The 23,937-nt window shown below is 41.4% G+C and overlaps 2 protein-coding genes across 3 annotated transcripts; both read right to left on the bottom strand.

The window, feature by feature from the left end:
- Positions 1-276: 276 nt before the first annotated feature.
- Positions 277-10,701, bottom strand: tbc1d23 (TBC1 domain family, member 23). Of its 2 annotated transcripts, XM_071923431.2 has the most exons (19): positions 10,658-10,701; positions 9,803-9,911; positions 8,245-8,350; positions 6,903-7,107; positions 6,654-6,777; positions 6,396-6,520; positions 6,241-6,287; positions 6,050-6,153; positions 5,744-5,866; positions 5,510-5,602; positions 5,198-5,368; positions 4,933-4,975; positions 4,729-4,835; positions 4,480-4,622; positions 4,047-4,091; positions 3,143-3,231; positions 2,876-3,011; positions 2,534-2,728; positions 277-2,143 (listed from the first exon to the last, which is right to left on the bottom strand). In XM_071923431.2, exons 1-19 carry the CDS (start codon positions 10,693-10,695, stop codon positions 2,059-2,061), a joined length of 2,088 nt encoding a protein of 695 aa, XP_071779532.1. In that variant the 5' UTR covers positions 10,696-10,701; the 3' UTR covers positions 277-2,058. The 2 variants fall into 2 exon arrangements, with proteins under 2 accessions (XP_071779532.1, XP_071779533.1); XM_071923432.2 differs by lacking the exon at positions 4,047-4,091 and having other exon boundaries at positions 10,658-10,696.
- Positions 10,702-12,082: 1,381 nt separating this feature from the next.
- tomm70a (translocase of outer mitochondrial membrane 70 homolog A (S. cerevisiae)) lies at positions 12,083-19,973 on the bottom strand. The gene is made up of 12 exons (XM_071904751.2): positions 19,669-19,973; positions 18,223-18,396; positions 17,895-18,021; positions 17,661-17,770; positions 17,417-17,565; positions 15,642-15,849; positions 15,072-15,206; positions 14,777-14,884; positions 14,505-14,621; positions 14,254-14,351; positions 14,028-14,150; positions 12,083-13,945 (listed from the first exon to the last, which is right to left on the bottom strand). The coding sequence occupies exons 1-12, from the start codon at positions 19,906-19,908 to the stop codon at positions 13,792-13,794; spliced, it is 1,743 nt and encodes a 580-aa protein (XP_071760852.1). The 5' UTR covers positions 19,909-19,973; the 3' UTR covers positions 12,083-13,791.
- Positions 19,974-23,937: the final 3,964 nt, after the last annotated feature.

The raw sequence follows: 23,937 nt of genomic DNA, 5'->3' as shown, positions 1-23,937 counted from the left end.
ACAAAAATTGTTAGAAAATAATAATAGTACAGTAAGGTGCAAAATATACAGGAGACTTTGCAAACTTAAATGTTGCATTTTGACTAGTGGTGACATCTGTGGCATCCTTTGCCAATGATGTTAAAGAGCAACGCATCAACAGTTAAGACTTTCTCTTTGACCAATCAAGGATGTTCCAGTGAGCAGAATACTGAACGAATCACAAACTACAACACAATGCATGAATTACACAGGAATGCTATGAACGCCTGGAGAGAAGAACGACCAGATTCATAATCAGTCTTGATTCAAGTTTTAATGTTGTCCACACTGCAAATGTGCCTTATGTTTTATTCAGATGAGATCTCCTCTCACACCGTCTGAAGGGATGAAGGCATTCAGCCCTCTCTGGACAAGTTTCAGCCGGGCCTATCAGGAAGGGGATGCATCATTTCAGAGATTTTTACTGAGCCATAACACCCAAGCTGCCTACGCAACTGGATATGAACGCTACTGAAGAAAAAAGCAAGAAGAAAGCGAGAGTCCAAAACACAATTTAAGCTTACAGGAGTAGCAGCGGTATGCTGTGATATGTTGCCACTGCTGGTGCCAATATCACACATCACAGGCATGAGGCCAAAGGCAACAGTGGCAAGCAAACTAGAGGACAAACTAGCAAAGCAGTTCAGGTTCCACTCATATTGGACAAGAGGGATTGTTTACCCTTTTTATAAATACCCATTTTTTTCTTTCTAAACAGCTAGTAATTAGCATGGTGTGGCTCAAATTACTCCTCCTACTACTCTCATACAATCACAGAGGATGTCACAGTTTTATGAAAAACAATGGGTCATTTCACCTGGATATTTTCATCCAGATAAATGGGGGGGGGGGGGGGGGGGGATTCATTCACATACTGGATCTGAATGGGATTTTAAGAAAAAAAGAAATCATGGAGGTGCTCAGGCTCTCAATACCTACAATCACCAGACCTCCTTTTATAATACTAATGTTGTCCAGAGGGGGCTATGAACAATGCTTTCTCAGAGCTACACAAGACTGGTATGAGATGAAAGGTTAATTCAATACATGTAAAAGCAGAGAATAAATTATTTCCCAGAAACTCTGTAAAAGAATCACTGCTTAGCCTAGGAACAGGGGAACTTCAAACTGTGTGAGCTGGTTTAAAAGCCAGTTAAATTTCAACCGCATACTCTTAACTATCTGGATATGCTTTCAAAACAACGTTGCAAAGGTCTGTGCTGATATAGAGCAGTTTACACAATATATACAATACATATTTATAAACATCCTCAAATAACTTCTATTTAAGGCTGTGTGCTGGAAAAGAAAGTATCAAAAACAGTTGTTGCGGTAGGAAACCTGCCTCACGTGCCACCGCTGCTGTTTGGGATGTGCATCTTTTCTGTCTGAGTCGGCAGTATGTGACTCATGCTTCCTTCCTCACCAGAACAATTATCTTGAAATAGGCATCTAATCTCAATACCTACACTCCACACTTTGTCTGAATGAAAAGTAAATTAAGGAACACGACGGGACCGCAATACTGTTCTCCGCAATACAAGTGGGTAAAAAGTGAGATGCACAAGTCAAAGGGAAAACTGTTTTGTCAACCACTGATCCGATGTCACAGTCATGTAGATAATGATTTAACACGTTTGCCACTGGTAGATCAATGGACTATTTTAAGGCTAGAGGGAAGTCGCCAGAGTGGAACTGCACTGTAATGAGATATATAATAATCCAAAAGTAAAGACAAAATAATCCAAACATAACCAGTAGTTTTTAACAGAGTGTGAGGAGAACGGTTGGATCGTGGAGCACCTAAGTATTTCAACACACACACAGCCCGTCCCACAGGTGTTCAGTCAGTGACGAGTCCCCATGTCCCAAACACAGACACACAGGGCTTCACAGTCAACACTGGGTCGACCCTCCTGGGTCTGTCCAGGAGGGAGGACAGGTGGAGGGAGAGCGGGGAACGTTTCACTCCTGGCAGACAGAGACTCTTCCTTACACAGTTTGTGTCACGGTCTGCCGCGACGCCCCCACCGCCCTTTACGAACTCTCCAGAGCGTCCAGGACTTTCATGATCTGCTGCTTGATGACCTTGGTGGCATCGCCTGCATTGGGTATCAAATATCTGAGGGGGGGAGGAAAAGAAACCGTTAGCACAAGAGACAATGTGAAAATAGCAGTTGTTCACTGCGTCTTGTGCCGAATTATGTGCTACAATTAAAAAAGGGAAAATCTACCCTCAAACAGACTTCACATGCAAGTCTTATAATGACATTTCTCTCCTGAAGCAAGAAACCTTGATATTCACAAAAGGTTAAATATTAGAGCTACTTCTTCGGCAATTAAAGAGAGAGCAACTTTGTGAAGACAGTAACAGTGTTTTTATGCGGATATGGGTGCATTTTCTGGTTCTAAACCTTTATCACTATAATGAATAAATCTCATTTGAAGGTAAAATCTCAAATACTCCAGGAATCCACAAAGTCAGACTGATTCTACGTCTGTAGACAAGCACCTCTCAACTGCCGATATCTCCACTCCAGCTGCATTGTTGTTGCCAAACTTGAATGTAATGAGTTCTGGGTGCTTCTTCTTTGAGGTGATCTTCACCACGGAGTTAAGTGCCTGTCTGGACTGGATGTAGGCAAAGCCTTTCCGTGAGGCGATCTCCCGCAGGCAGTACATGTGAGTCGCTGTGATCAGCAAGTGACTGGGAAAACAAAAGGAATACCCAACAGAGCAAGTGTTAGATGTACAGATTCCCATGTTTTGTACCGCTAAAACCTGTAAAAACATCATGTAATGGATTCTTGCCCTTTTATTTTTTAAGGAATTATCTCGAAGTATTCCGACTCACCTTGGGAACATGTGACCAGTTTCCTTCACCTCATTGCATGGAATGTGATGCTTCACGTCCGGTTTGTTTATCCAGGTCTGAATGTTGACAATCTCCTTCCTGTCATCGTCTGACATGGATGAGCTGTCGATCTCATCTAGGGAGACAAGACGGTTGTGATTCAGCTCTACATTAAACAGCCATATACTGTCCTATGTTTGTAAAATTAAAAACGTCTTGCATTACTTTGAATATACACATTTGTGGGTGCATTCATCGGGAGTTTACCTGTGTCATACTCCTCCTCATCACCAATACTGAACACAGGCTTCACCCCCCTGTAGGGTTTTCCGACGCGGTCACTGCTGCTTACATGCCTGACGACGGAAAGCGACGTGATGAGTTAGAGCCTAACATGAATACTGAGAAGGAGACTTTATCACACATCAATGCCCATGATGAATAATCACATTCAATACACAGTGAGGTCAGTCAACAAGCACACGTGTACACAGCAATGGCATGAAGGCACTACTCAATGCCTCCAGACAGCCCAATACAAACAGGTTATGCTGTTAAAGACAAAGAAAAGGATTAAATGAGACATTTCTACTTGGTTATGCGTATTAGTTATTGTATGATATCCAGGGCTATTTGGAGCAAATTTAAGAGATGTACACTTTTATAGTGGATTCAACTGTTTTGCATAGCCCCGGCTATCAGCTTTAAGAACAATAATGAAATGGAAAGACAGAAACTATAAGTGCATCTCAAAGCAAGTCGAGGTTCACCCTAAAACACCTAATCTGTTCAGCCTAGAAAGAGACAACAGCTACAGTGAGTTGAGGATGTAAGAACAACCAAATGCTGGCAGAAAGGACAAAGACTACAGCAGCTTCAATGTTGAAACCAAACAGTAGTGCTGAATGTTGTTAGTAAAAAGCATGAAGACAGATCTTAAGAAACATCATTCGTCTTTTAAACAGCCTACCCACATGTGAATGTGTATTGTTATTGTGTGAGTGAGCGGTTTAGGCAGAAATGCTGATACTAAGCATGCGTTAATGTGGCGCAGGCCAAGTTTCCATATGCATGGCTACTGGGTTGAAAGCAGACAATCCCCCAGACTGGTGTGGGTCTACAGCCAGTGGGCATGCTGGTGACAGACAGCTTGATGCTGGGGAACTCTTACCGATCTGGAATCACCTTCTCTGGCCAGGGCAGATTGAAAGATATTCTAGCATGGAATAAGGCACAAGGTATGATGAGGGGATATGTTTAAATTAAGCTTCAAGTAATAAAAAAAAGCATCCATCCTAAATATAATTGTTTATAGATGTCAGTTACAGCAGTCAAAATGACCATCATTCCCTGATTTGATAATCAACAAATTGCAGGACAAGAGAGTGTTGAAGTGTGGGTTCCAGAGGTTTATGTTAATAAGTTAATTGCATGTTAATTGTAATAAAGGCATGGCATGTCCTTATTTTAATATAGAGGGGAAATCCTTGGTATGCAGCCTGTATGCAGCATTCTATTGAATCCTACATAATTTAATGTTGTTATCTGGCAGTAAGTATCAGTTGTCCAGTCACAAATAATTTAAGGCTAAGCCAGGACCTCACCTGTCTACAGGAGTGGAGGTATTCTCAATGAAGCTGATCATCTTCTCCTTTACGTTCACCGACTTAGACTTGAGGGCAAACGTCATTTTGTTGACCAAAGACTTCACCCCCTTGCTGTCGCCCGGGCTACTCAGGGACTCTCCCTGTGTTGTCATAAAAAGAAAACCATCAAAGTTAAGAATAAAATGTATTCAAGAGCTTCCAAGAAGGAACTATAAGTAATAATTTATAAGCTCCCTGGTCACTTACATCAGCAGAGCTGAGGCTGCTGTGAGATCCTGAGGTGCTCACGATCCAGTGGACGTACGAGGAGTCAAGCCCCTCAATGTTCATGTCTACCAGGTGCTGCTGGAGAGCTGAAATCGCACAATATCACAGAGTTATGAGTTCTCACCCATATCCAAGCTAAATTTGTGAGCAGGTGTCTCAATATTCTCATATTAGCCTACTCACCCATGAAACCACCTTTTGCGATGCTGACATATTCTTTGTTTTTCTGTAACAGAAAACCTTTAATTAGCAAAGAGAGAAGTTAGCAAAGAGTACATGAATACTATTTGTAACTATATCAATCTTGCAACAACTGGTGTTTCCACACAGGAAGCAAATGAGAGCCCAGTAATGATACTCGTCCTTTTCTTCTTTTCTGTCCAGCTACCCTCTCCCCCTCCCCCCCCCCCCCCCCCCCCCCCCCCCCCCCCCCCGCCATTTCTCTAACCTGCAGGAAATGAGCCAACACCATGTTCATGTACATGTCCTCCTCCTCTCTCCCGCTGCCCATGAAGCACAGGTGCTCTCCGCTGGCGATGGAGCCGGACTCCAGAGACTGCTTCTGCGCCTCCAAGAGAGACTTCACAGACAGGGCAAACTCAGACGGGTTCTGGAGCATCTGTGAGGAGAAACACCACGGGAAGGGAAAGGAACCACATAAAACACACCATACAGATTAACACACGCCACGTCACTTTTACTGTCATTTCACAACATCAACTGAGATCACTTTACATGAGCGGGCTTATCAAACGCTCACCAGGTCAGAGTCCAGGTGGAAGGCCGTGGACAGATGCCCAGCGTTGTACTGCTCTGCAGGCCGACAATCCACCACAAAAAAGCGTACCCCCTCCTATAAAGCAAAACATACACTCAATCGATTTTCCTGACATGATGCATACCTTTCTCTCTAACTCTTCCAGCTATTTATATGGCTAACTCACGAATGATTAATAATTTACTTGGTTTAGGGTAAGCTAAGAGTGGTACTCGCCTGCTGCAGCTGGTTGGCCTGCAGGATCTCGGGGACAGACACAGGGAGACACAGCGCCTGACTCAGGTCCATGTCCTCCTCTTTTAGAGCCACCAAGCTGCTGCCAAACAGATTCTGGTTCTCCTACCGGGGCAAAAAAAGCAATCATAGAAACAATAATGGTTAATGCTCCATGATTTCTCTTCTGCAGCCTCCTTCCTCTCTTCTTTGTCAGCTTTCACTCTTCACAATCTTGGTTCTATTTAGCGGTACTCCATGTGTATCAAATACAGGATCCTGTATCCAACACTATACATAGTGCCTTACCTTTCTGAGTGACAGAGGGGTCTTGCTGTAGTAATACTGGGCCAGAGAGAACAAGTCTTCGATGTCCTCAGCTTCCAGGAGAGAAGGCGATCCTTCCAGCATTTCTGTGACAAATAGAGCTTTGTTTGAGTCCAGCATTTAATGAGGCATCAAGCAGATTCACAAATAAATAGGTAGGAAGCCAAACTTACTGACGATGTTCTCTTTGCTGTCTCCTTCTTGTGCAAGGATAGCCTCTCTAAGGGTGAATCAAACAAAGACAAGTCAAATCGACATTTACAATAGATGAGGAAGGTCCAAAGTACGATCATGTTCTCCTGTGTAGCTTTCAGTGGCGGGTACCTACTTGGCATTGACGAGGATGATGAGCATGAGGAAGAAGATGAGGAAGGGGTCAGCCTGCTGGAGGTAGTTGTCCCACAAGGCCTGGGTGACTTCAGGAAGGCAGTGACTGGCAAACACACTGCCCAGCTACAGTGGAGAGACAAACGCAGACACAGACACACAGACACAACTGTCAGCATTAACAGGCAACAACATTTCAGCCTGACCTGGAAGAGCTGTGACTGTGAAACCAGTAGGTGAGAGAGAAAAGCAGACAAACCCAGCTGATGGCGTAGGAGTCAGGTGTGATCTTTTTGGTGTCCAAGAAGGAGCAGAGCTCTGGCTCATGGTACTGCAGCAGTAGCCTGTACAGGTGGAAGGGGCGGCCTTTTGCCACACAGTCCCTGAAATGGACACATTTGGCGGGCTTCACAAATCAAGTCTCTATTATCACGTGTACATAACGTGTCTGTGTGAGTGAGAGAGGATGAGAGGGAAGAGGAAAAGCTAGGCGGTCATGATGGCTCACCTGGGGATATATTTGTTCATGATGGCGTAGAAGCAGTTGTAGAGGTCGCTGCGGGGCAGCTGCAGCCCCAGCAGTGGTTTGAGCAGGTGCGGCCAGCTCAGCTCTGGGGTGAAGGTTATGTTACGTGACTTACAGTAGAAAGTGATGACCGACTCCACATCAGACACCATATCACCCCTTTCTTCCTCCGATACTCCGAGCTGGTCTAAATACAGGAACCAACACAGGAATTGTTAGTAGCCTTTTTCCATAAATGTCACACACACAAATGTGAACATCCACATTTGGAATTCAAAATCAGGAAGTAGAGAAATATATAATGCACACTGATAAAGCTGTTCAGTATAACCAGTAAGATGAGTATAGCATTGTTATTAACATATACATGAAAAGAGGATTGTAGTTCTACCCACTACATCCACTTCTTGTGTCTGTATTTCTCTGTCTCTTCAGAACCACGTGTATGCCTAGTTTTCCTGGGCTTCATGCTCCACTGAAGGGCGGCCTATTTTGAGCCACATCAGATCATGTTGTCAACTTGTCAGAAGAACAGACTCCAGTAATCACAGTAACCCGCTCCCCTGAAATCCCACTGATCCGCCTCAGAATCAGACAGATTGTGGCTCCAAGATATGTGAGAGACCCAAAGTTACAGGGACCTGCTGCTTACCAAAGTGTGTGTGTGTGTGTGTGTGTATATGTGTGTATGTGTGTATGTGTCCTATATACCGATACACTATGAGAAACACTAACAACATGATGCTAGCATTGGCAAGTTTCTCCTGGGGATCTTTGGAGACCAGTGTTCCCTCTAGGCTAAATGCCTCCGTGCAACACAGTTTGGTGACACACATAGAAATGCAAACAAAATATCTTGTCACACACAAAGACAGTGTAGTGCACAACCTAGAGAATGGTCCTTACAGAGATACTCATCGGGAGCCGAACAGGATGTAAATCCTAGGCCAAATGATTTGTGTTTACGTTGATGTTTGCTATTCAGAAAGCCGACCAATTAACTGTGGGCCAATGATTAGTTCATTTGAAACCACACCTGCAATGTGCAACCATGCAGACATAATTTCATTTAAGTCAACCGAATATTCTGTTTTTCACTTAGTCAACTTCGCCCCAAAAATATGGTCTGGATAAAAAATATGCAAGTCTTGGACCTGTGAAGACACCTTACTCCACAGGGTTTAAACCACAAACTGTAAGCGGCTAAATTCATTCTGTTCGTGGTTTTGTGCTGGTTACGGACTCTTGTTGCTGTCATTCCAACAGAAATGTTTTCCACGTTCAGCTATGTGACAAGGAATTAGAGGCGCATGCATTTACTCACCAATCAGCTGTTGGCTGCGGTTGTGAATCAGGGTTTGTTCTGGCAAGTCCAGGACCCCATCCCAAGAAGCCAGGCTGTCTCCCTTTCCGGACACATTTAGAGCGATCTGCCAATGCACAGGGAAACAAGGAATCACTGCTAACAGTGCAGACACTGAGAGGCACAGGGGCACTTGCTAAACACAGATATAAGACTGACACTGAGCTACTGGACTGACCGATCTGCCATCTGTGGATCAACTGCTGCCTCTCTAATGAGAAACTAATCTATAGAGATAAAGGGATATGGCTTGATAGCTTTAAACAAAAAATATTGTTGGAAAACCAGGATGCATGTTTACTTGGCCCAAATGGACAATCTCCCCAAATACAATTTCATATTGATATGACTTGATGTAATTAAGCAACATGAACAAACATTACTTATTTAACAGTTGAGGCTGATTAGAAGCTATGCTGCACCGTCTAAATACAAGTCAAATGCATTTCTGTGTAGAAGATTTCATAGCAAATTATATATACATATATTCATATATATTCTTAACATATATTCTTGGCAAAATCCTTCTACTTTTGGAAAACAATATGAAATAGTGTTTGTGTCTTAACCAAAAGAATAATCAAACCATGAAGACACTTTTCCTCTAAGCTACTACTTGCATCTGCCATTATATTGCAGTTAATTGGATTATTGTAAACGGATGCCAATTATATGATATGAGTATCAATACAAGTACCGCTCAATTTACAGTCATTCATACTGCCTAGTATTGCCCTATTATAAAATTATTTTGTGTTTATGTATTCATTTGATAAAATTACACACTGACCATTCAAATACTGGTTAAAGAACTTATTGATGGACTCTCAGTGGACAGTTTACTCAGAACAAGTTAACATAAAACAGCAGTGCAGTAGATTATGTCAAATATTACAGAATGGCATGGATCCTCTACGTAAGCGCTACGCCTACAAACTTCACAAATAGCAGCATTTCAGCATCTTTAAGTCAGGTGGCAGTTTTCCTCCTGCTGGCAAAGTTTCCCAACACTAAGGGATTGGCATGCAGGATCACACCGGGGTTTTAATGTAGAAATGAAAAAGACTTATATTTAATCATTCAAAATAAAGCAATGTTGTCCACAGACTTGAGATATTCAGATTGGCACTTAATATTTGAGGGGAAAATGTGGTGTATATGTGGTATATGTGAAAAGATGGTAAAGCCTCGACATTATTTGCCTGAATAGGAGTTGCCTGTCTTTCCAGTCTGTTCACCGTCTCAGCACAATGCTTCTCTTCTTCACAACAAGTTGACTCGTGGAATCATTAGGTGACTTCCCCTTTACTTAACTACTTAAATTACATTACAGTCAAATAATTAGTAAACTGTTTTTTAAATGGTGACCATTTATAGTTTCAGACAAGTAGGTTAATCAATCAAGGAAAGAACTACTTCATTTGTCTCTCACCCTGGTTTGTCTTTCCCTGCAACCTCTACTCCGCTCCATATAAACCATATCACTGACATCCTAACCCATCCTCCTCCTCCTCCTCACCTTCCACATCTTGGCCTTCTGTTGGCCGGGCAGCTCCTGGACCTGGTAGGTGCCTCTCTCCATCTCCATGTCAGAGCCGGAGTCCAGAGCCTCAGCTAGATCCTGGTCCCTGCACAGGTACGGACAGCACACAGTCTCCATTAGAACATGCACCAAGTATGAATAAAACTCATGTTTATAATATCAGATAAGATTTCTCACACATGAATTGTCTCGGGCACAACCATCCACAATGAAGTCATCACAGCCAATACACAGTTGCAATAGAGCGAACTACTGACAAGTTAATCTGTAACGCTACTCGTCTAAAATAGCACTGTCAAATCACAGAGCGAAGCTAAGATGTAATATTATGGGATTTTTTTCATCGGATGTATGACTGTGTAAACCTAACAGCGTCAAATTCCTTAGATCTGTAACGTTAATCATCATTTAAGGTAGTCTAGTTAAATGTCAGCTACCTAACAGTTAGCTAGTTATCGTTGGCTAACAAGCTTGGTTATTGGCTTTGCCTAACGTTATGCTTAAACATTTGCCAGTGCGATTAGGAAAGAGATGAAAACACAAACACTTTGACGCGTTTGTCTCAAAGCTCTTTGGTGTGTCCGTGTTCCTCTTATTTCAGTGACCGGACTGTAAAATTAGCTAGGCTGACTAAGCTAGCTATTAGCTGCTAAAGTAGCCAACGTTAACGGTGCGAGTCAAACAGTGGCATCCATCATTCGCAGAGCAAGCCAGCTACGAAACCTCGCCTTTAGTAAATATACATCACATTCTACAAGATGAAGTCAACAAAACAGTTTGACAATCAAAACCACGACTCTGAATCTTTGTCAAATAATACAATTGTCTCACCAACTGCCCAGAAGAACTTCCTCCACGGCATCCGCCATTGTTGTGTTGACGGGGACACGTCAATTGCCGTCAACACGGGCCATATGTCGCGCAACGCTGTAGTTGTATGTGAGCTAAGATTGTCTTGTGAGGGCAAGTAAATTCCTCTGTTCAAAATCAACCAAAGATATCAACACTGACTTTGTTCAATAGGTCAATAATTTTAATAACTTTTCTGTTAAATTTGTTTGTTGTCCCATGATAATTTGTCTTATTTGACTGTAATAAACCCAGGCACACACACACACACACACACACGCACACATTTCTTTACATAATGTGTAAGAGCTTTCCAAATAAAGTTGAAAAGCATCTGGTCTATTATCCTGCTCATTTGGTTGTCAAAGGCATAATAGCCTACCCTCTGTGTGAGTATACAATGCCTTTCAACAATGAATCCCTTTAAAGACAGATTGAATTTCCCCTGGGTTCTCTTGGTGATGGGATTAAAATTGACAGAACATATAGTTCATTGATCCTCAACTAAGATTGATTTAGCGTCCTCCATACCAGTGTTCACATCTTGAGATTCAAATAGATGCTTTAGAGACTGGCTGCAAGAGGAATATGATATCCTTTAAGAGTTGCATCAGCTGCAAACTGACTGGTGTACCAACATATTGCCACTGACTATGTGAATATGTACAGTATATACTGTATATGTATACGCATTTATTATTAGTATTATTTGCATTCATTTGCATTATTTGCACTGTCTCTACAGTTTTATAGTGTGTACATTACCTTTATTTATCTTATATATTTTTTTATTATCTTCCTGTACTTGTTTTCCTTGGTACTGTTCTGCCAGTTGCTGCTGTGGCACCTGAATTTCCCAAGTGGATTAATAAAGTGCTATCTTATTTTATCTTAATACAGATTTCTCCCCATTCACTTGTCTTGAGATAATCCATTAAATATTGGGTAACTACCAAACATTTGTAGAAATTGGGCAACCTTGCCTTATTCCTCATTTTAAGTCAGACCTGGAAAATGCTCTGACATCTTGATTCGAAGTTGAGTCAAGTGCTTACTGAAATACTAGTCTACAAGTCAGTAAAAGCCTAGAGGTTAGAGAAGCAGGCTTGTGACTTTAAGGTCACCAGGTTGAAACCCAGACTGGCTGGAAATATCTAGGCACAAGTAGAGCTCAGTGGTAGACTGTGGTTGTACTGGGCAGCACCCTACATGTATTGTGCAACTGTGAAGCAGGGCGTTACTGGGAAAGTGCTGAAAAAATGCAGGCTCAGTCAGAGAAAAATAAAGGTTTCAAAAAAGTTTGCTAACCATAAGGAAGTCTCATATCACAAAGAGGTTTCTGTGCATTAAGAGGAAGTTTCAGATTATAAGGTTGTCTAGATGAAATTTGCAAGAAGATAGTTTTTCAGGAATTATAACTTTATTAGGATTCATATTTTTTTTCCCACACTTTGGTCATGATACATCTCTGGGATAAAGAACGTTAGTGTTTCTTCTGAAGATACAGTCAAAATTGTTTAAGGTGAACTCCTGTCTCTTCCTGTAACTTTCAGGTCGAGTTTTGAACTGAGTTGTCATCTTAACACCTGCTGAAGCTGGAATGCATCATTTGGTTCTTTGGTAGTGCCACACAATCAGCAAAATCTAACCATCACTAATGCTACATGAATGAGAGTCACAGGGAAACCGCAGCATTTCACAAATCTAGGTCAAATTATCTTGAATTAACACTTTGTTGTAAAATGAAGATGAATGAAGATGCTCCAAATGTACAAACATTCAGCCGTGGGGACTAATTGTCTTTACAGATGATTGCATTGCCTTTACCAGAGAACCAAATCATTCCAGTTTCACCTGGCTCAAACAAAAAGAGAGATTCATAGCGCTGCATTCAGGCTAGCAACAATAAGGCTTGGGTTGTGAGAAAGTTTATTTTGAATAGGAGCGTCCCTCGAGAAAATAAAATTTAAACCACTGTCTTAAGACTACTCTGTCTAAAGAACGATCTGAACATAGCATGAAAAACAAAAATATTAAAATAAAAAACAAACATGAGGATTTATCAATTGAAGTGAGCTAAGAAAAAAAGCACTGAATAACTGATCCCTTTTGACATCTCCTGACACTAGAGGCAATTCAAAGAAAGAAAATCTTCCAACTAAAAACAAAAAGTTGTCTACAGTGTGAAAGTTATGCCAAACAAATGTGTTATGTCCAAAGTCTCATTTATAGGTAGGGTTTCCCTAACGACCAGATTCTGACTTCAGCACAAGCATTGCATTAACATTTATTTATAAAGAGAAATATCACATGCTGTACAGAATATATAAAAAGAAAAACAGGCAATCCGAAAATAAAAAAAAACACTTACGGATCCTAAACTTTAAACTGAACCTCTTTGTGTACCCTTTTCCCACGTGATCAATTCCAGCATTACACCAAACACTGACATCATTACACATTTGACTATAATTTTAATCTTGCATTTGCCGTTTGATTAATGTTAGAATATGGAAGCAGCCAGACAAAAACACTTGTTGAGATCAACATAAATTAACAAGTGAACAGTCCATTAGAACTATATAAAGCTCTCACAGTATTTTCTGTAGATTTTAAAATGTCACAAAAGCATTAGTCAATAATGGGTTGAACAGATTGAGCACATCTCAATTCTCTTTTCTTATGCATATAACTGGAAAATTACTAGTCGATAGAAGGGTATACATGGCCATTCATGTATGTGTTTTTCTCTCTGGACGACACGATATCTTTCTCAAGAAACATGAGCAATAAAAAGGGTCGGTGTTCCGGTCGAATTAAGTGCCAGCAACGGGCTGCGGTGATTAAGACCTTTTCCCCTCCCCAAGTCTACCGGAGGCTTGGATCACGGCCTTGGCTTGATTGTGAATAGAAACCAAATCTTTCCAAAGTAGCAAACCCCTTCAATGTGATGTAAACACGATATACTGTATATATTCAGGGATATTTTTTTGCTTTTCTGATCCAGTACTCATTTTTTACAAAACAAAACAAAACAAAAACTCAAGACAGTTGCATCTTTAACATAGTCAGGCTCAGCAATGAAGATTGGGATTGGCGATCAATCGGCAGAGAAGTTACAGTGTTGGAGGCTTCAGCCCATACTTCCTGGCCACTTCAGTCTGGGCATATGCCGCATCACATAACGAGTACAAATGGGCCATCTCCATCTCTGATTTGGCTAGGTTAATTGCCTTGTTGAACATTTCTATTGCCTTGTCAAGATTGCCCCTGAAAGGAAAAGACCCTGGTTATTTAAAGCCCTTTAAGAAGCCATATGATGTGTTGTTCGGGTTAAAAACATTGATCTCACCTCTGTACTTCAATGGTTCCCATGGTTTCATAGGCAAAGTCACATTTGTTGTCAATCTCAATCGCCTTACTGATCAGCTCTAGACCCAAGTCAAGGTCTTGTTTCCACTGAAGCTGCAACAAACTGGACAAACACTGAACAATTACCAACTGATGTCCGACTTACACATGTGAATCAGAGATGTTATTGTTACAATATGTCTACTGAGTAAGACAAAAACACCTACCCCTTGTGGACATATGTGGTCGCATTGTCTGGTTCCAGGTCAATACACTTGTCATACATCTCATCTGCTTTCCCGAACTGTTGCTGATCAGTCAAAGCCTGAAAGGAACAGGGAAAGTAATAAAAACAAAAAACTGATTACTTACTTTTCAGAGCACTTAAGACAATGACCACGGCACGACAATAACAAAATGAATATGAAGCAACCACTGATCATTTCTAAATATATGAAATAAATTCTCTGATGTGTACCTGCGCATAAAGAGCGTAGCCTTCAGCACACCTTGGGAACCTTCTGATCACATCCTCAAAGCCGTCCATGGCCGTCTGTACTTGGGCTGGGTTGTTTCCAGTATATGCTTGTCTATACTGAAGAACACAAGAGCAACAAAAACTTGCTGGCTAATCTTGACTTATATAAGGCTAAACCGGCCAGAGACATTTTGCAGTGAAGTCTACTTTTCCACAATTAACATAATGCAAGGCAAACTTGCTTTTTAAAGAGTCTTAAGTTGTTCACTTACAAGAGCGAAACATTTCTGTGCCTGGGCGAGAGCGGAGTCAGGCCTGAGCAGAATGCACTCATCGAAGTCTCCTACCGCCTCATCCACCTGGTCCAGCAGGATCTTCAGCTGAGAGGAAATACATAAAGCACAATCAATATGAGGCATCCTGAAATGTGTCCAGCGTCTCATGACCAGCTTCATGTTGTACAACAGTATTCCATATGCCGAGTCAATTCAAACATTCAGTTAATAGTTGCTCACTGAAAATCAACCAGTTAACAAAAATGGCTGTAAATGAAACCAAAGGCCGTACCTGACCCCGGTGGTGGTAGACATCAGCGTTGCGCGTGTCAATCTCAGCTGCCATGTTAAAATCTTGTGTGGACAGCAGAGGCTGTTGCTGCTGCATGTACATGCTGCCACGCTTGATCAAAGCATTGGCCCGGAGCTGTAAAGGCAGAGAGAAAAAAAAAAACAATGTTTGTCATGTGTTAGCTGCCTTTCCATCATTCTTTGTAAAGGATCATCTGTGTGTATATGGACAACTGGCAATTTGATGAACAGTGAGAAAAATGTGAGCATTTAAGTAAAGACTCGTTGAGGCGTTTGAATCCCCGCCTGGATTTCACAGCACATTCTCTACTCAACTGTGATTTCTCAGAGCAAATTGACAGAAGCTTGCTCCCCTCTCACAGCAACCAGAAGCATGTAGCAGTCCGTCTTTAATTTAATTAGGATTCTATCAAGAGAGATTAGCTTGTGGGCAATGAGTGGGGACCACCTCATGGCACTGCCTTGTAGTCTTACTAATGAACTATTTGAGTAGCTTAATTGTCTGGACAATCTCGACTAATTATAGGCTTATAAAATAGACGGTCAGTACCTTCACATTGGCATCCTGCATGTTGATTACCCGGTCCAGATCAGGCTGAGCGGCGGTAGCGTTGCCAATCAGCAGGTAGAACGTGGCGCGCAGCAACAGGGCCTCTGCAGTGTATCGACCACCGGACTCGATCTCCTTGGTGCATTCACTGACGATTTTGTCATAGTTCTCCTCCTCCATGTACTGCTTGGCCTTCAGGTAGCCAGAGCTATGGAAGGAAAGGACCAGATCAGGAAAAGTGTTGATCCAACAGGTGATTTTCGAGAGTAACACAACAGAATAAGTGAGATGGTCGTATCTTTCAGAGTATTGCACGGTGCCAAGGTACAAAGCTGAGGAAGTCTCAAGCCTATTAGAGTGAATTGCTGTTATTGTCTTGTAATTCTAGGAGGTGCAGGTATCTGTCCAATAACACACTGTGCCTGTACAAATAAATATATGATGGAGGTATGATATTCTCAATCATCCAATTAATGATTTCTGATTAACAGTGATTAAAAGGTATTGGATTCCAGACAGTCTAAAGGTTCCCCATCTCATCTTGGGCCAACGTTGCCGTTCTGTCTGTATATAAAATGTCACAACTTGGCAGATATGAAACACATCTTTGGGTTTGCATTAAGAAGTGTGCAACTCATGTGCAATATAACATTTGTGTTATGTTTTCAACCTCAGGAACACTTCACGATTTTGCAAACAATGTACTTGTGTAATTGCATACAAATAGGTGACATAAGATGAGAAGACTCAGTTGTACTGTATGTGTAACAGCACAGTCCCCTAACACTAGAAGACTACATCTGCAATTGTAAGCTCTCAGCTTGAGTGGTGCATCTGGACATTGCCAGCGCCCAGAGCACTGAATTAATTCTGAATGATGCAATCTTTATGGGGAATAATACAGAGATGAGTAGATAAGAAAACCACCGCCTATTACACCATAAGCATAACAACACACATGCTCCCATAAAAACATCAATACTACATACAGTGTTTTCTCTAGAGCTTTTTGTAGACATGAGGGTAACTTTGATTTTGAGCCCAGGTTTGCTCCTGGTTCTATTCTAAGATCAGCTCCTGTAGGTTGTCCAGTTTAAGAATGGTTCTTATTTGAATATCTGTATCAGGATATATAGACAACTATGCTTCAATCAAAATTTTAACTTATTTTTGGCGGGCAGGTTAAGCAATAACCCACACAACTCATGAAACCTTGAAGTGAATGGGCTACAGCAGCAGAAGATCATGCCAGGTTCAACTCCTGTCAGCTAAGAAGATGAAGTTACAGCAGGCACATGATCACCAAAATTGGATGACTTGAAGAGTGGAAAAATTATCAAATGAATCCTGGCTTGTGGTGCAACATGCTGATTACAGGGTCCCAGATCTCAACCCGATAGATCACCTTTGGAATGAGGCGGAACAGGATATTCACTGCAAGAGCATGCTACCAAAAAAACAAAAACAAACAAACAGCAGTGAGTGTGTGACACTATGAAGTCAACAGGAACCACGATGCATGTCCAGCACCGTCTTTAATCTATGCCTCAAAGAACTCAGGCTGTTTTGGAGGTATGGGCAATATGCCAGTTTTGCACTGCACTCATGCTAATTCTCCATCTCAATACTGAGCAGTTTCACACATCTCTGATAACAAACAAGTGTCAACCTACTTTTTCCACACACCATTACAAACACATGCGACTTTGGAGCGAACTGTGGAATTATAAGTTTCATATTATATTATATATTATATTTCATATATATTCTCTGACCTCTCAGTGACCTCAGCTGCCTCGCCCTCCTTGTCCTTGTCTTCATCTTTCTTCTCTCCCTTCTGCAGGGGCTGGGAGATGATGTCATCAGTGAATGAGCTAAAGTAGGACTTGATGAACTGAGGAGAAGGCATCAGTGGCTCACGGTTCTACAGAAAGACAAAAAAAAGAGTTAACCGTGACAATTTCAGGGAGATAACAATCAAGCAAATGTCATTAAAAAGGTGTAAAAGTGTGCAAATACCTTGTATTTCTCTTTGGCCTTCTCCTTTCCCAGCAGCTTCAGTACCTTGTCTGCTAGCAACATGCTCTGTTGGTTCTGGAAGGCCTCGAGAATACAGACCGCTGTGACATCTAGAGGAACACAGGGTGTACAAAAACAGTAATATCCTTGATCCTCACTTCAGCAATCACAATAAGGGTAGAATAAACATCACATTTTAAGATTCACTTTTAAAAGAACAGGTGAGAGTCTCACCTTCCAGACACTCCTTCTTGTTGTCTAGTCTTTCCAGAGCTTTAGCCCTCCTGAACAGAGCCTTGACATAGCGTGGATTCAGTTCCACAGCCTGAGAGCAGTCCTGCACCACCTCTACCCACTTCATCTGAAATGATACGTCTTGTTATCTTACTACAAAAATACATGTCTTGATATACAGCATGTTTATTTTTTTTTTCACCCGTACTTCAATTCTACCATTCAAATTTCTTTCACATCAACATGTTGCTTTTTCACATTGTTCAAAATCAGGTATTACATTTTAACAACAATCGCTGAACACGTTTTCTGTGACGGTGGTGCTAACCTGCTGTTCGTAGGCTGCTGCTCTGTTCTGGTAAAAGGTTGACAAATCAGCCTTCTGCTCTGTGGGGCAGAGGGCAATAGCCTCTGTGTAGCACTGGATGGCCTGCTCATACTTGCCAGCCTTGAAGTACTTGTTGCCCTTGTTCTTTGCTGCCTGTGCCCGGTCCAAAGGGCTCTAAATGAGAGGGGGAAAAGGCAAGTTTTTTTTTAATTAAATGGTAACCTCTGTGACTCAAGGGACCTGGTCATGGACTGAAAAGACTGTGTCTCTACATATTTAAGTGTCCCTTGGCAATGCGTCTTACACTGCAATAGGCTTAGCCTGCAAACATAGTGCCAAGGATTAAAGGCCACCGAATCAGAAAGCCCAACACTGTAACAAAGCATATGCAAACTTTATGTCTACACATAATGCTGATTTAAGCATAATCACTACAATATTCCAGCACAGAAATACTCAACAGTCCTGGATGATATGAATAGGCTATACTTTTCTCCAATTTTACCTTAGGTTTTAGGAAATTAATTATTCAAGTGGATGCGCCTCAGACTGGACATGCACTTAGTATCAGGAGCGACTGGACAAAAAAAACAAACACATGCACACCAAGCAACTTCTTACTAGCAATTTACCTGTCAGTAACTGCCTCAAAATTAGTGACTTGTTTGCATTCGGTTCAATTATAGCCCTACTGTAGCTTGAATTGAGCAAAATACATTAACATATTGGCAAAAATCACTCCAGAAGAGTCTTCAACAGTCTTGAACTCTGGTTTCTCATTGACAAGTCAGGTCGTAATAACAAACATCTGTTTGGTATTGCACATTACCCATTCATGAAATAAATGCAAATGTTGTCCATAAACCCGTTTTGAAAGATATTAGGATAAATTGGTTGTCGTTACCGTTATCTGAATGAGATGACAGCCACCCGTAGGCCTGTTTGGCTATTTCAGATATCCACCAGTAACGTTAGCAGATTGATTCACAGTTAATACCAACCCCGCCCCCTCTGCTCTTCCTTGCTAATGGATAGCTTGCCAGCGGAAAACATCTAAAATTACCCAACTAACGTACAAGTTAGAAGAGCTTTATCCCTCGTGTTATTCCCGAGGGCTTGTGTCACCTGCCAGTTCAACTGAAACATTTTGTCCTCACTCAATTTTCTCTATCATGCTTGGTTTGAAGGGAGGTCGACATTTTGAACCAGGCTAGTTAACCTAGCTAACGCTATCTTACGCGCTAACATCAGCTAATCCAGCACTGGTGCACCATGGTTGCTAACAGGCTACCTGACGTTAAGGCAACTGACAGTTGGTGTCCTTGACTGTACTTTAACGGTAAACACAGTTTAGTCAGAAAACTGTACGCACTGCACAAAGGCAGATCACGCCAATGTAGGAAAAGACATGTAACAGTAGTGTGAAGTGTCTCTAGGCAACGGTACCATGTTCTCTTGCTCCCGGCTGGCTCGAGCCGCGCCGTCTTGGCCCTGCACGGGGCTGGCGCTGCCTTCTGGGGTTTTCCTCTCCCCATTTCCTTTTCCTCCTCTTTCCTTCGTTCTGCTACGGTTCCATAGGTAAACCGCCCCTACTCCCAGAACTATGGGAGTCCCGATTAACAGTGCTAGCTGCCAGCGTGGTAGCCCAGTCCCGGACTGCGGTTCGACCGGCTTTGAAGCAGCCATGATCAACCACGCAACGGTTAGCCAGCTAATACTCGGCTAGCACCTGCTGCACCAGACGCCACTTCTTCTCGTACTCTCTGCGAGGTCACAGAAACACCGTGGACTCATGGGATACTGGCGGACACGGCGAAATAGAGAGCCTAAGTCCCCCCCCTTCCGGTGGCCCACCATGGGACCATGGGAGTCTATAACTTCAACAGTTTTACGACAAACTGCGACTTTCTTGACTTACAAAATTATCTTTTAAATTGACAAAACAATTCAAACGGGATCAAACAATTATTTGTCTCTCGCCGTTGACTACCGTACATATTTTTTCCGAAATAAGGTCCCATGGGGGACAGCGGAAGGGGAGGGTTCCTGCTGTAGTTCAACGGTTACATTTTGTAGTCCGTCTAAGCAACCCTGTCACTCGTTAATAAAATTGCTCCTACTGAAAAGAGGCATTAGAGGCATCTCTGTGGAAACCTCACTGACTTCCATAGTCCTGTGAATCCTGCCTCCAGGCGCAGTTCAATATTTAGGCTGGCATTTTATCTTGCTACAGTGTAAATAAATAAATACATAAAAATAAAATAAACAGAAATTACATTTGCATTTAAACTACACATTCAAAAAGCACAAAATTAAATGAACTAAACGATCTCTCATACTTTCACCTCATCTATATTTTAATTCTTCCCACTGTATCCAAGATAAACTGCTCACACAGTTGTTTTTCATTTAACCCTGTTTTTACACTTCTTATACTTGCCAATTTTGTGACTCAACAACATGAACCTAGGAAACATGGCGAATGGCTGAAACACATTTTTCTTACTTATCAAACCTAATACCTAACAAATTAGTCAGGTTTTTTAACCTGGAGGCCAAAAACCTATTTCATGTTTTATGTCTATTGCTGTCTGGTTGCAGCCACCAGATGGCAGTGCTGCTGCCTCTCTCTATCCAGAATGTGTTTGTTGTTGCCAACTGATGACCTCCTGAATTTAAACGTCTACATGTTATATGTCTATCTCTGTACATGTTTGTTAAAAGATGTGGTGGAAGATGCTTATTGTAGTCACAAGATGTCAGTGCTGTGTGTAGACAATTTTGTTAAAATAGTATTTGCTATTTTGTTTTCAAATTGTGAGTGTTTCAGCCTCAACACCAACCCTCTAGATTTGATCCTAATCAATGTGGATTTATCATCTGTTTGTGTGTGTGTGTGTGTGTGTGTGTGTGTGTGTGTGCGTGCGTGTGTGCATGTGTGTGTGTGTGCATGTGTGTTTGTGTGTGTGTGTGGTACTTTGTGTGTGTATGTGAATGCCAGCTTCAATCTCCTCTGTCACATTTCAGAGCTTGGTGCCGGTGTGTCAGGACAGTGCTGGAGCCTGGCTACTCGATTTGTGCCCCAGGCCATCTGTCCTGAAACAGTGCCCAGCGCTGCCCAAGTTTTCAAAGTCAACACTGATGGGTGACTGGTTAGAGAAAGCATGTGTAAAGAAGAGACATGCCTTTATAGTAATATATACCTTTTCTTTGAGAGAGAAGTATTAGAATCACTACTCCCTCCACGTGATGCCCTGTAGGCCTAATTCATTAGAGTCCTGTAAATTCAAGGAAGACTTGTAATCTACTTACGTATTAGGCAATCTATTTTTTCATTCTGTTCCACAACAGGCGTTCCACCAAATTAAGAATAAACTATGGCTCCTCATCTGAACCTACTCCAGACAGTAGTCCATGTTGTCCATGTATACATGGGCACATTTTTTGTCCATGTTAAGTCGCTCTAAACATGTTTATGGCTTCAAGTGATCAATCCTTCACAGGCACAGCAGCTTGATTTGAAAAGCCATAAAATCAATTTTGCCACTAAACTGCAACACGTGATGAGACACAATAACCTTGTATATTGTATTTGCTGTGTGTGTTGTGCAAATCCCATCAATGACTGAGTTCATGTTGTTGCTTTACAGTGAAGCTCACTAATCCACTGGCCTTAGAGTAAAAGTAAAGGTAAAGGAAAAGGAAAAGGCCAGTAGGCTACTGACCAAAGGTTACAGTAAGGGTGTCTGATGTTTCAGCTATTCCTGACTGTCTCTGATATTTCTGTGAACTGTGTGTATTGTTAGCACAGCTTAGCTTAGTTTGGTTCTCTCACTAGATATTCAGTAGTAACCTGTGACCTGTGAGTGCTTCTGTAATGTTGGGGGGTGTTTGGATGAGGGTGGGAGGGTTACTTTCAAAACATAAAACATTACAGATGATTGATTACCTGCTTCAAACAGCTTTAAACATACTCCACTGAATTACTCACATTAAATAATGTAATCTGATTACTTTCAGATACTTTTATACCAGAGGGGCTAGCCTTCTCCAGCCTTAGTGGTCACCTGGCCACCGAGAAGACGAGGGAGCAGAAAAGAAGCGCTCCCCTACCTGGGAGAAGTTTCCCAGCTACACTTTATCAATTCAGCTATTAATTCAGTTTTCTTTGTTCTCTGGCTGACTGGTTTGAGTCCCTGTTTGATTTTCTGTGTGTCCAGTAGGTTTTTATTTCTTTTTGTATTTTATCCATAATTTCTCAGTTTGATTTATTCATCCTATTTTGCCATTTTAATTAATCATCTTAAGTTTATCAGCCTCTGCTATTACTCACCTAACAATTAATGGCTAACATTAGTCAATGTGATTTCTTAATATATGATTGATAATAACGAAAATATAGTGATTATTGATGCCATTGTAAACAAATTTTGCTCTCCTTTTTGTGACCCCACCCCCCACCACTACATTGTAATTTGAATTTTGTTCTTATCATAATGTACAGCCATTGTAAACCATTATTTCAAGATATGTAAAAACATTGTTAGTTCTCCTAACACCTCTGTATGTGTAATTACTGTAGCAGTGATTGTAATGGATTACTTTGACTTTTTTCTCTCCAAAAAAGATTACTGTAATCTTGTTCTCAGTCCTGATCTGAGTTACATGACAAGGCAGCATGAATGTGTCTTAACAGTGTCTGTCCAGATTAGTCTGCCTCGACGCACTGAGATGATTAGCAACATTTTGATCCTTTCAGTTTGTGAGGGTGTGAAGGAGGGTTTGGCTTTGTTTAGGTCTAAACCTCAGCAGCATACTTCCATTCATTCAAACTGATCATCTTGTGTTAAGTTGGGTTTAGTTTTGTTGTCTAAACTGTAATTTCCACCGACCCTTCACATATTAGTCTCTCCAGTGCAGAGCCATGTTGTTGACTTCATGGAATATAAGGCAGCTGACTTAACTGTGTAATACCTGTTGTGTTGTTTATGTGTCATACAAATACAAAGTGTCATAGTAATTACACAATTTTGCAAATTTGCAAGAACACACAAGTTAGTGAAGAGGGATAATGGGATTTGGTCCCTAAATAGCCTGCAAAGCCAGTTTTTCTTATCTCAGTGTCAGAGGAACCTGTTGAATTGTAATGAAAAGTGCAGATACCTGCAGACTCCAGCATGGGGCATTTGAAATAGATAGACAGGGAGATAGACTTATTTTTTTATCTTTTTATTATTAGGCTAAAATATTTTATGAGGACTTTTATATTTATGTAAAGGCTTATAGTGGATTAACTGTCTTTCTGACTCAGATTTTCTGGTCATTAGGTGCACAACTGAGATTCAGATTGTACATTGTAACTTTGACGCTCATGCAGCTGATGGAAGGTCAGACCACTGACTGGACCAAACTGACCACAGATCAGCTGGATGTACTTTAGTTCCACAACAGGTGGGAGACACGACCTCATTATCCAATATGTTGCTATATATGCCCACGGATATTTCAGTACCAATTTGTGCTACTGTTACTTTTCCAGTTGCTGAATCTGTGCATTGTACACCTGTCATGTATGAGAACATAAAGAATTGTACTTTCCAAATTTGATAAAGCATTTCTAAATATTAGGAGCAGTGCTTGCTGTTTTTTGACAACAATTGAACAGGGAGAAGTCCCTTCATGTCAAGCAAAAGCAACAAAAAATACATCACTGAT

Source organism: Centroberyx gerrardi, chromosome 9, assembly GCF_048128805.1.
Source record: "Centroberyx gerrardi isolate f3 chromosome 9, fCenGer3.hap1.cur.20231027, whole genome shotgun sequence".
Lineage (NCBI taxonomy): Eukaryota > Metazoa > Chordata > Actinopteri > Beryciformes > Berycidae > Centroberyx > Centroberyx gerrardi.
Note: the sequence above shows the minus strand (reverse complement) of the source record. Positions and strands in the feature narration are given on the sequence as shown.

Bases quoted from the DNA above. Each gene is read 5' to 3' on its own strand.
- tomm70a (XM_071904751.2), bottom strand. From the start codon at position 19,908: ATGGCTGCTTCAAAGCCGGTCGAACCGCAGTCCGGGACTGGGCTACCA. The intron at 14,885-15,071 runs GTACGGCCTTTG...ATTTCCTCTCAG, and splicing joins TCTACCACCACCGGGGTCAG to CTGAAGATCCTGCTGGACCA. The intron at 14,151-14,253 runs GTAGGTGTTTTT...GTGTTTGTCCAG, and splicing joins ACCACATATGTCCACAAGGG to TTTGTTGCAGCTTCAGTGGA.
- tbc1d23 (XM_071923431.2), bottom strand. From the start codon at position 10,695: ATGGCGGATGCCGTGGAGGAAGTTCTTCTGGGCAGTTG. The intron at 4,836-4,932 runs GTGAGTAGGCTA...GTGCGATTTCAG, and splicing joins CGCAAAAGGTGGTTTCATGG to CTCTCCAGCAGCACCTGGTA. The intron at 4,623-4,728 runs GTAAGTGACCAG...ATGACAACACAG, and splicing joins GCAGCCTCAGCTCTGCTGAT to GGAGAGTCCCTGAGTAGCCC.